Consider the following 12,385-nt stretch of genomic DNA (forward strand, 5'->3'; position numbering starts at 1 on the left):
GCCCCTGGCATGTTAAATGCTTTAAAGGATTTGAAATAAATATGTTTTGCTCACAATTTCTAAAATATTTTAAAACTTGCAGAACCAGAAAAAAAAAATGTAGGTCCTCTGGTTGAGAACCTTTGAATGTAGATTATTAATAAAGTCTGTTCTTGCTTTTTTTCTTTTTTTGTAATTTATGTGTCCACATTCAGTTTGTTGCATTTATGATTCAGCTGATTAAACATGAACCTGTAGAACGAACCTAAACGCTCGAATTTACAACAAACGTCTATAAATTAACTTACAGTCCTTGGTTAAAACATTTGCATGTTTTAATAATTTATTAAAATCAACTCAGTTTCATATCTTGATAAAACTGTTAACATTTGTTAACATTTCTGCTATTAAACTAACCTTTTAACCATTTGGTAAATCCTTAATACACTTCAAAAGCTCTTACCAGAAGCTGATGACTCGAGAGCAACCCGATTCAGTGCAATTTGGGAACGACCGGTTCTCGGTTCATTAAAAAGATCCGATTCAAAAGAATGATTCGTTCACGAATCGGACATCACTAGTGCACTCACTGAGCGGGACAACTGGTGACACAAAGAGTCTGTATCTGCTGAGCGCGGGTTCCTAAAACTCATCTGGAGGAGGTGACCTGTTTAAGACCATAAATATGTCACATTATTAACAGAGCGTGATTCGGTCGATTTTTTCAGTTTGATTTATTTGTGTAACTGAAGAGAGAAGCGCATTAGGGCAACGATGGAGATGGTGCTATCAACAGATGTGGAGAAACTATCCGAAACCAGCGAAACTCAAGATATTGATACGGATGATCTGCTAGAGTTAAATCAGTTCGACGGGCTCCCCTTTTCTTCAAGATATTACAAACTATTAAGAGAAAGAAAAGGTCTGCCGGTGTGGGGAGCGAAATGCGAGTTTATGGACAGTTTGATGAGCAGCCAGATTGTGATAGTTAGTGGCACAGCTAAAACAGGACAAAGCTCTCAGGTGAGTTTATATGTTATAGCCTTGTGTTTATCATATAATTAGGATATTAATTTTATAGCCGTTTAAATAAATAGGCTATATTAATATTTTATTTGGTATTTTGAACCTCATTCCATGGTCAGGATGAATTGGGGCTGAATTTTGAACTGAACTTCAGTTGCTTTTAGATTTAGAATTTATTGTAAACATTATACTGCATTATATTGCTCAACCCTTTATGCAAAAGATGACATAGTATAGGGCAGATGCAACCTGTTCATAGTTCATTTATCACTGAAAGTAGCAAACCTATCTTATTTGTGCGTATTTTATTTCTGGATAGCCTTACAGCATGTGGTTTTCTGTGTTAATCTTCATTTAGATCCCTCAGTGGTGTGCAGAGTTTTGCCTGTCTGCGCAGTATCAGAACGGCATGGTAGTGTGCACTCAGATTCATCAACAGAGCACGGTGGAACTGGCCCTCCGTGTAGCCGATGAGATGGACGTCAATATCGGCAATGAGGTTGGATACAGCATCCCACTTCAGACCTGCTGCTCCCCTGACACTGTACTGAGGTGTGTATATGATCCCTAGGCATGTAAAGCCTTAAAGCTCTGCACAGCATTTTTTGGTCATTTTTCCGGAACTTTTTTTTCATTCAATTCTGCATTCTGCCCCTCCCCCCTTCGTTACCATCACACGTGCATCTTTTCAGGGGCGCCTGTCCATCTAAACAATATAAAAGCTAACAAAAGGCTGAGGGGGCTCGGTCTGGGGGTCTCCACGGCAGCTGCCGTGTTTCCTTACTGCCCATATGCTTCATCAGAGCTTTCAGAGCAGCCATAAGTCAGTCTGGTGAACAAAAGAGCCAGAACAGTGATTAGAACAGCTGAGAGGGTCTGACTTAATGAAAACACTGACCTTAAGAAAAACACTGACAATTCCCAGAGTAAATTATCATCCAATCATGTCTGCTTGTCTTCGCTTAGCTCGTTATTTTTGTTTGTATTAAATCGATGCTGACTTGCACTCTTGAAGAGGCCTGCAGTGACATCTGTTGCTTTGCAGATACTGCACAGATGATGTGTTGCTCCGGGAAATGATGTCGGACCCCCTCTTGGAGCAGTGTGGCGTGGTGGTCATTGATCAGGCCCAGGAACGCACCGTCAGTACAGACCTGCTCCTCGGGCTGCTCAAAGACGTGCTCCTCACGCGGCCAGAGCTCAGGCTGGTCATCCTCACCGCCCCTCACTCCGCTGAGAAACTGCTACGTCACTATGGAAGTGTGCCTCAGATCCGGCTGGATGGGCCGCAGCCGTGCGAGGTGGTGTACGGTAGTGGGAGAGGAGGTGTGAAGGATTACCTCTGCTCTGCTCTTAGACTGGCTCTGGAGATACATCAGAATCAAAAGCAGGGAGACATTGTGACATTTCTGGCAACTGAGCAAGTAAGAGACATTTATAAAATATTTTAAAATATTTATTAATGAACAAATAAATGGCATTCTTTACATAATATAATTGATACTGATTTACATTTAAATGTATTAATTATTATGTATATATATATATATATATATATATATATTCAGTTTCACTTTTTATAGTGTATATTTGTATACATGTATATTTTATCCTTTAAAATGTGTAACGATTGAATAATTATTCACTGAATTGATTAATCTATAAAAAATAATTTATAATTATTTATAAATGGATAATTTCCTGTTAGGTGTAAACAGACTCTTAGCTTTCAGAACTCAGTTTTAGTTGTAGTTTTATTGTCTTAACTAAAATTCTATGGGGTTTTTTTTGTTTTGTTTTTTTGTGGTATTTATCATCTCAACCTCTGTGAGCCCAGGCAATGGGCAGACCATTATTTTAATGGATCCTTAGTTTTATGTCACATAAATGCTAACCTGCCTTCCTTTAGGGAATCTTGCATAGAACAGAAGATGGTCCCATTTGGTAATAGAAACTTCTCTTTCTCTTCTTTTTTTCCAAGGAGATTGAATGTGCCCATGCCATTTTGCGGAGAGAGGGTGCCAATCTTGCATTGTCTCACGGCGAGCTGGTGCCTGTGTCTCTGTGCCCTGAGCAAGGAGACAGTCCCTCAGTGCTCTCTGAGGAGAGCAAGAGTAGGAGAGTCTTCCTCACCTGCAGCCCCAGTGAAGATTTGTTCTGGGCCGTTCACAGCATTCGCTTTGTGATTGATGCTGGAGTGCAAAAAAGATATGTATGTAGTGATTTTGTTTTTATTTTGAACTTAGATACTAGTCCTTATTTTGAGCTATGTGTTATGTGTTATAAGTCGTGATGTATTGTCAAGTATATACTGTATACAGTTTGATTGGTGGACATGAAACACTGATGTTTTATTGTGACAGGTGTACAATCCTAGAATCAGAGCCAATTCCATTGTTATTCGACCAATCAGCAAGAGCCAAGCTGAGAGCCGCAAACAACTTGCAGGCCCAACAGGTGAGCACTTGTGCTTTCTAAAAAAAAATGGGCTAAAATTTTACACAGATTAACATTTGAAGGTTTGGGTTCATATTTTTTTTCTTGAAAGAAATTAATCACATGCCCGAAATGTTTTATTTCTGCAGGCAAGTGTTTCTGTTTGTATCAAGAGGACACATCACGTCCTGCTGAGAGTGTCCCTCATATTCTTGAGTCTGACATCACTTCCACTGTGCTCTTCCTGAAGCGCATGGAAATTGCTGGCCTGAGCAACTGCGACTTCATTGACAGACCAGGTGAGATACAATTCTTATACAATTGATCAAATCTCTTAGAATTTCAATCAAGTCTTGTAAAACACAGGACTATATTGAGGCAAATATACAGTTGCTATGTGATTACTTCCAAATCAAAAGAATCCACAAGTAAGTCTCTAGATATGGCTTGGGATCTGCACTCAATGTAAATTTAGGTGATTTTTTTGCACCACTAATAAAATATTGTGTAATCTATGCAGCTACACTGATTCTAAACAGTGAGTGTGTGTATATTTTTTCACATATTGAAGATAATCACATTAAATTATTCATAGAATCTCTCACACGAATCTGAGCAGTCCGTCTAAACACAAACAAGTTGTTCACTATCCGCTGTTTACAATAGCCAAGCAAAGCTGGGATCAACCAAGTTCTCTTGGCTCACAGTAAGGGTGCAGATGGGCCTGTCCTGCTCACTGCTGGTATTTAGAGGCGGTGAGCCGTGTGTTAGCTGAGCCGACAGCACTCTGACTGGGTTCATTGTTCCAGAGATAACCTGCTTCCATAACACGCACCAGTCAGATGAGCAGCATCATTAGTGGAGCTACGACAAAAGCATTTCTCTGAAAAAAACATGGTGGGATGAACTAGATGAACTTGTTTATCTCATGATGCAAATATGTGAGGCGTTTTGTTATGTCGTAAATTAGTGAGAGTTTGTTGTCTGTTTACCGTCTGCACTGTCAGACCAACAGGGATTTCTATAGGAGAAATGCATTGCAGATAACAGATGATGCTCAGTTGACTTATACCAACAATAATACTAGTTAATGTTTTTTTACAATCACCTATAGCTTTAACGACTCATAATAATGTTTTGTTCTTATTTTATTGAAATTAGCTAGACTTCTATTTTTTTAATTACACAGTTAATTTTTAATGACATTGATTATCTTTATTTAAGTCAGTTGAGTGTTAGTATATTATTTCAACTCAAAATTATTTTATTACAGTTAGGTTTTAGTTTTAATTAACAGTAGCAAAACTGGATCAGTTTTTTTTTAATTAGCCAATCATATATATATATATATATATATATATATATACACACACACAAACACACACATTATTATTATTGTTATATTAAAATTATTATTATTAAATTATATTATTTTTCTAGAATAGATTAATGGGAAACTTGGAAAACTGTCATTAATATTTTGAAACATTAAATATTTTTTAACTTTTACGATAGATCCAGAAGGCCTGATGCAAGCTTTAGAGGAACTTGACTATCTTGCTGCTTTGGATGATGACGGAAATCTGTCCGAGATTGGAATTATCATGTCAGAGTTTCCTCTGGAGCCACAGATGGCTAAGACTTTGCTTGCGTCTTGCGAATTTGACTGTGTGAGCGAAGTGCTGACCATCGCTGCCATGCTAACAGGTAATCCTGTCTCAGTACAATCCACTCAACAGCTGTACCACCATGTGTCTGCGTTTCCATTCAGTTATATTTGGAACTCATGTCAACTCACAGTTGTTGTGCCTTCAATTTAAGCATACATTTAAATATTAAATGTAAAACACCAAATTATTATCATTATTAAAAATATATTTACAAGTACATTTATGATTATAAAGCTTTTTTCTCTTTTTTATTTAGCTCCCAGCAGTTTCATTACACCCCCAGTGGAACTGAGACAGAAGGCCTTACAGTGTCATCAGAGGTTCCAGCATGCAGAGGGAGACCACTTCACCCTTATTAACATATTTAATGCTTACAAATATGCTAAGGAAGGGGCATGTGAGTGATTTTTGTGCATTAAAGCAATTAATTGAAGCCAAGTCTATAATCCACGTGCATATCCATTAACAGCCATTATTGTGAATTAAACAAGACAGTAAACAGTAGCTGACTAACACAATCTATCAATTATAATATATAAAGTGCTGAATTTCAAGTCACATGTGTATTTCAGACTCTAATGTGGAACGATGGTGTGAAGACCATTTCCTCAGTCTGTCTGCTCTTCAGACAGCGGATGCGATACGCTCTGAGCTAACAGAAATCCTGAAACGGCTAGAGCTGCCAGTGTCTTTACCTTCCTTTGGCTCTAAAAGCAACAGCTTGAACATTAAACGTGCTCTACTAGCTGGCTTCTTCATGCAGGTATGGATATATCACATACAAAATAAAACACTTTTGAAAATTGTAATATATCGTTGTGCTTTGTACTAGAGCAACTCTCCAATGTTTACAGGTCAGAGTCTCTCTAAAACTGAACTAGAAAGAGGATTAATCTCTTTCCAAAGTGCACTGTGTTAATGCACAACAGTGGAAATGGGTGCACTAATTCTCTTTCAGATTATTGCATGGGCGCAGTAATGTCTGTGATGAAGGCAGATTAGTAAACAGCAAAGTGGTTTACAAATTTAATGTGTTCAGTGTGTCTCAAACCCTGCCTGTGTGCTGTTCTAATGCATTTTCCATTGTTTAATCTCTGTGGGGTTTTCCAGGTGGCGAGGGACATTGACGGGTCAGGGAATTACTTCATGCTGACCCATAAACATGTGGCTCAGATCCACCCACTGTCTGGCTACGGAACCGAGATGCACAAGAAGAACCTGCCGGAATGGGTTCTGTATCATGAGCACACGCTGTCAGAGAACAACTGTATCAGAACCGTCTCTCAGATCTCAGCACATGAGTATGTACTGGATCATCTGCTTTGTCTAGAAAACTAAACTACACAATTAATACTCACAATGAAAACATCTCCAGCTGTATTTGTTTCAGAAAGTGACTTCATTATTCTGCTCTGTTCATTCCAAAAGCTCCATACTGACTGAACAAATACAGTACTTTGCAGTAGTTTATCTGCTTGTGATAGAGCAAATGTATCTTGTGATAAAACAACTATTTTATGAAGTGCCAATTTAGAATAAAAATAAGAAGGTCCACCCCTAAACCTAGCCATCAGTGGGGAGTAAGCAGATTGAACAAAAACGTACGAATGAGATCATAAGAATTCCTAAAAAATAGCCACTTCTTCACCACAATGTATAACAGTTATGTATTTCCATGAGAGACAAGAGAACTTTAGAAGGGTCTCTTTTATTAATCATGTCACATTGCTAGAGGTTTTAAATGCATTGTTTAGAATTACAAATGTATTATCATTTAAAAGTATATAATTGAAATGAAAAATAAAGATTTTGTTTGTGAAAAACATAAATATCATAAAATAATATAATCAGTAAAACAAATAAGAAATGAAACAGAACTAAAAAATATAAAATGCATAAAACATGCACTTATTATTATACTTTGTTTATATAAAATATTAATGATCATTTCTACATTTATCTATTTTTTATATATCTTCCTTCTCTTCTTTCCTCTTTTATCACCTATGAATTATTTTTATCTATTGTAATTGTAAATGATCCGTCATTAATAATGTCTTAGCAATAATTTAGTTTAGCTTACAGTCTTTTATAATTAAATTCTTTTGTTTCATTTAAAATTTCCTTCTGAAGCCTTAATTTAAGGCTAGCAAGCCATTTACTCTTTTTATTTCAACCATTTAAACAATTTTTACTTCCATGTTTTTTAATCATATGTTTTCTTTTGCTGTTTGCTTGTGACAGGTTCATTCAGATGGCGCCGCAGTACTTCTTCTACAACCTGCCACCTAGCGAGAGTAAAGACCTACTGCAGCACATTATCGATCACGGTTCAGCTGCCCCATCTAAAGGCAAAAGAAAATCCCAGACCCCCAGCAGCCCTGCCAGTGAAGAGCAGAGTCATGAGCGCTGTACCATACAATGACTGCGGAAATAGAATGCCTCGCCACGCTCTTACCATGACAACAAACAGGATGCTTACACTGCTGGTCTGTTACACAGTAACCATGGGATTTCTGAGGCACGACGAGGAATCCAAATTAGTTTGACTGATTAATCAATAATGATGAAAAGAAAAGATGTAATCTGTTGCTTAAATTCAAAGGGCAGGAGGGAAAACATTTAGTGTGCCCCCTTCTTCACAGTGCCCGGGTCAATGCTTGTAAGTAATAGCAGTTTGTACAGTTTGTCTTCTTTCTGCTGAATTAATAGCAATTTAAATAACCTACTGCTGTGCAGTAGTTAATGAATAAACGGTCGTTGACTTTATGGTGTCTAAAATGTGCTTTTTAAACTGTAGCTACTAGTTAGCATTTTTAAATAATATATAAAAATAGAATGTAATTTAGCCATGTGCATCATAATATCATTGGACATTAATTGTGCTTCCCATTGGCTAGTGAATAGTGTTTTTTTATTATTATTGTAGATGTATTTATTTGCTAGGTATTTGTTCAGCTAATATATGTTTTTTTTTATTATTATTAATCTTAAATTCACTGTGATAGTTTGCATAAAAAAATAAGTTTAAAAGTGTACTTTTTTTGGAAGTGGTAGTTCTTTTTTGCCAAGTTATTTTCACCCCAAACTTCTTATACTGAATAAAGTCCAAAAATGAAATTATCTAGAACTTAATTCAACATATCTATTAAATATTGTTACATAGTGTACACTTGCCAAATGCTGCAACTTTAGATTCTGAAAATATTAATTTATGTTTCACATCACATTGAACACTGAAGACGTAAATCAAGGGTGTCATTTTAAAACACAAGCAGAAAATGGTGACTGTTTTTATTTAGACGCTTCCTGTGGTGAATGCGTTAAAGTCACACGTTAATTTTTTTTTTTATGATGATGTTGAGTATTGATGCATTGTATAGATTTACCTTTGATTCAATAAAAGCCACAGGCTGGTATTACTGTTTTAATTGATTGATTTATTTAATGTTTTAGTGTGTTGTGTTGTGAGTAACAGAAATTCTTGCAATGTATCGCCACGCAGCTGTTCTAACTACAGATCCAGTTCACTCATATTATTATGACAGATGGCAGAGGTGGACTCGACGCTTGCAGTTAGTAAACAAAGTTTTTGATTGGTCATTTGAATGCCGACGTCATCCACAACTCTGGCAGACGCGTCGCGTGCTTGAAGCGCGTACTTTTCTCTGATTATGAGAGTCATGTAGTTTTTCGGTGCGTCGCTGTTTGCAACAAATGCAGTATTAAATCTAATAATACAAAAAGAAGACTTTACGGATGGTAAGATGTTTTTGCGTGTTAATTTTTTCTAAAATGTCTATTTTATCTTACTTTTTTTATATTATCAACCACTCAAATAGTCTGTCGGTGCGTGTAGGCATGTGGAAATTGGCCAGCCCCTGCAGCTGAAAGATGGGCATATCAAAAAGCAGAATGAAAAAAGTCGCACCTGTGACAGAGGAAACCGTCTGTAGCAGCGGCATTCACCGGGATGAAAGTCATTTGTTTGGTCCCTCAAACACCAAAGCTTCATATCTGCGTGTGTCGATCAGTAGGAGAGCCCAGGCAGACTGTAACAGCGAGGGGCAGGACTCTGAGTTTTCAGTCGCTGAGGAAGTGGACAGAATCCTCGCTGAGTGTGACAACACTGATATATCACTGAACAGGGCTTCTTATAAGATGCCAATGTTTGGATCGAAGTCTTTAGGGCTTTACTACTACGCCAAAGGCCAAGACTGCAACAACGTTTACAGTGGCAGCACACGTGACAAAAATGAAATTAACACAGCGAACATACCAACTTCTATTCATGAAAAGGTAGGACTGCTGTTCATTTTTAAAGTTTTCCCATTGCAATGCCATGGCCTCTTCCTTTTCCATTCGGCCAATGACATTGGCGACTAGAATCAAGAATCAAGAATCAATTATTAATAGAAACTATTAAAGCCATTAAGTAAGGAATACCTATCTATTTCCTGGCTTTCTGAACAGGTCAGGCCTCCACAGGACCTGCTGAACTGTGCCAACATAGAGAGCACAGCAACAGCTTCGTAAGTGTATTCCATCAATTATTGACCTGAACTTAGTGACACACATCATTTCCACTGAAAGAAGCTAGCTTGTGTCCAGTGCCATGCTTGGTTGAGAGTACTGGTCTGTAATGTTAAATAAATATTTATGCATTACATTGTACAATACATTTTATAATTTGATGACTTTAGATGTCAATAATGGATGTGTTTTCATTTTATATAAAAATGAAAATCCCTGCATTAACTGTGAAATCCTCTCTTTTTATTTTTAGAGGCTACTTAAAATAAAAATAAATATTGATAATGTGGTAACACTTTACAGTAAGGTCCCATTAGTTAATGTCGGTTAATGCATCTTTGTCAATGTTAGTTAATAAAAACACAAATATTCACTGTTAGTTCATGTTAGCTCTGTTAAATAATATTATCAGACACAACTTTTGATTTTAACAATGCATTGGTACATTTTGGAATTATAACATTAACTAAGATTAAGAAATGCTTTAGAAGTATTTTTCATTGTTAGTTCACGTTAACTAATATAAACAAATGTAAGCTTATTTTACACACACATTGTATAATTTGATGACTTTAGATCTCTATTGAAAATGAAAAAGCACGTATTTTACTTGTATATTTTACAATACTTTTGATTTTAGATGTCTAATGAAGAGCAAACCTTTATTAACCATAAAAATTCCTCTTTTTGTTATTTAGAGGTTCTGGAATTGGTAGTGGTTCATCTGTGGCCTTGCCTATCATGTATGATGCTTCAGAAGAGGACCTCATGAACACAATCGAGAGGGAGTTTGGTTAACAACCACGACGAGACTACAAAGAAAAAGAGAAAATATGTATGAGAAGGATTATTGATAAATCACCAAAAAGTATTATGGATGATTTTTATATTAACCACTGATGTTTTGGCATGAAATGATTGATTTTAAGACATATACAGGCCTGCCTAGTGATTTCATTTACCATGCTATTAAGGCTGCTATAGAAGCCTGTAATTCTTTGAGAGACTGTATGTGCCTTATGGCTCAGGATGGAGTTTATCCAGTTTATTGTCATTATTCTAATAGAAATGGAAGGAAATAAAAATATAGGCTACTTTGCTTTTGACATTTTTAAAAGAATAATATTCTGTAAAGCAGCTTGCCTGAGAGAAAAACATATGGAGTGGATAATTTAGTTCCATTTCCTGACCACATTTCCAAAGTCCTCCACCCGTCTAAGACAGGAATGCACATGGAGGCCCCCTAACTGCCCTAAACTACCCTGATGTATGTTCACCAGATTGAATAGTCCCCCAACTGCTGAAAACATGTTCTTTTAAGGCACACAATGAAAATCATGCATATACTGTTTTGCATTTTACCTTTGGAAATAATCTGGCTTTCATTAAAATTATTTGGTTCATTTTAATAGCAATAACAACAGCATAAAAACTAAATGGCTCCTAAATTTAATTAATGTCTGTTAAAAATAGTTAGTTTTGTCAATACCAAAAGTTGTCTATATCGTATTTTCTTTCTTTCTGAAAATTTAGAGGGATGGAGACGAAAATCGGCATGAAGACTAAAATGTCTAAAAATATTTGATGCTATTCTTGTATTGAGTGATAAGCATAATAATTACCCAACAGGACAAAGGTAAATATGGCCTATCATTTAAATTAATTAATTACAGTGATCTATTGCATAGTATATATATATATATATATATACAGATATATTGCCTTCATACGCATTCGAGATAAAGAGAAAAGTTACATTAAGCTATTAACCACACGGTGTCGCTGTTGCTGCATTATTGGATTAAACGCTCACGGTTGGAGAAAGTCGGTCAGTAAGGCAGGAGGCGGGGCACGGTTCTGAAAGCTGATTGGTCGCGCCTCCCACATCCACAGTTTGTCTTGTAATCTGACTGGTCCTCGTCGAGTGCGCCACTGCATATTTTCCATTAAAAAATGTGACAATGGTTTGAGCAATAATTATAGACATCCGGTCTTAATCTCTGAGGGAACATAAATATTACTGGAAAGCACACGATTTATTTCCTGCCTGTTCTAAGCAATAACGCACAAAAATAACTTGTTTTTTGTTGTTGTAATTTCACAATGTCCTTTCCAAAACTAACACCAGGCCTACACTAACGTTACAGGTTGTTTTTCCACATCGGAACTGCATGTGTTTGGCAAATAAATAGAGCTTTTCGTCTGGATTCAGGGCCTTATTACTGACACATAAAATATGTGACTTACAAAAATAAATATATACATATTTATATATTTATATCATGTGAGAGAAGGAATAAGTAATAAGGACATGTAACTGAACCATGTAACTTTTAAAACATTTAACTGAAATTTCTTAGTATGCGTCTTTGCTAAAAAGGAATGTTCTATTCTTTATTTAAGGGAGTTTCTGTTAAATTAATTTGGCACATTTGTACTGACCTAAATGTTGCTGACGGTAAACAAAATGACTTGTATCAACTTGCTGCTGAGATATGAATTAACGGTGATGCATGAGACAAAAGATCTAGTTCATGGACCTCACAAATCTGACAGGAAGTGGATGCATCATGGGTGTGTCAGCAATGTGAGAGTGGAAGTTCAGTTACCGCCAAGAGCAGCAAGAAGTAAAACTGAACTACAGCCAGAACACACCATCCCAAAACCACAGATGAGTTGCTGAAATTTTCTGTTGCCACAGATTTCAGCTATTTAGTGCTTAAGAAAATGACAAAAACACA

The 12,385-nt window shown here is 36.5% G+C and overlaps 1 protein-coding gene across 3 annotated transcripts; it reads left to right on the top strand.

Annotated features, from left to right (window-relative positions):
• Positions 1-434: 434 nt before the first annotated feature.
• On the top strand, positions 435-10,750 carry dhx32b (DEAH (Asp-Glu-Ala-His) box polypeptide 32b). Of its 3 annotated transcripts, none has more exons than XM_058750276.1 (14): positions 435-1,002; positions 1,364-1,557; positions 2,051-2,429; positions 2,987-3,217; positions 3,369-3,462; positions 3,591-3,740; positions 4,957-5,148; positions 5,368-5,508; positions 5,684-5,874; positions 6,222-6,412; positions 7,356-8,873; positions 8,954-9,410; positions 9,585-9,643; positions 10,343-10,750. In XM_058750276.1, exons 1-11 carry the CDS (start codon positions 754-756, stop codon positions 7,534-7,536), a joined length of 2,193 nt encoding a protein of 730 aa, XP_058606259.1. In that variant the 5' UTR covers positions 435-753; the 3' UTR covers positions 7,537-8,873; positions 8,954-9,410; positions 9,585-9,643; positions 10,343-10,750. The 3 variants fall into 3 exon arrangements, with proteins under 3 accessions (XP_058606259.1, XP_058606258.1, XP_058606260.1); XM_058750275.1 differs by having other exon boundaries at positions 8,971-9,410; XM_058750277.1 differs by having other exon boundaries at positions 7,356-7,773.
• The last annotated feature ends 1,635 nt before the right edge of the window (positions 10,751-12,385 follow it).

The sequence above is a fragment of the Onychostoma macrolepis genome, chromosome 17 (assembly GCF_012432095.1).
Source record: "Onychostoma macrolepis isolate SWU-2019 chromosome 17, ASM1243209v1, whole genome shotgun sequence".
NCBI classification, from domain to species: domain Eukaryota; kingdom Metazoa; phylum Chordata; class Actinopteri; order Cypriniformes; family Cyprinidae; genus Onychostoma; species Onychostoma macrolepis.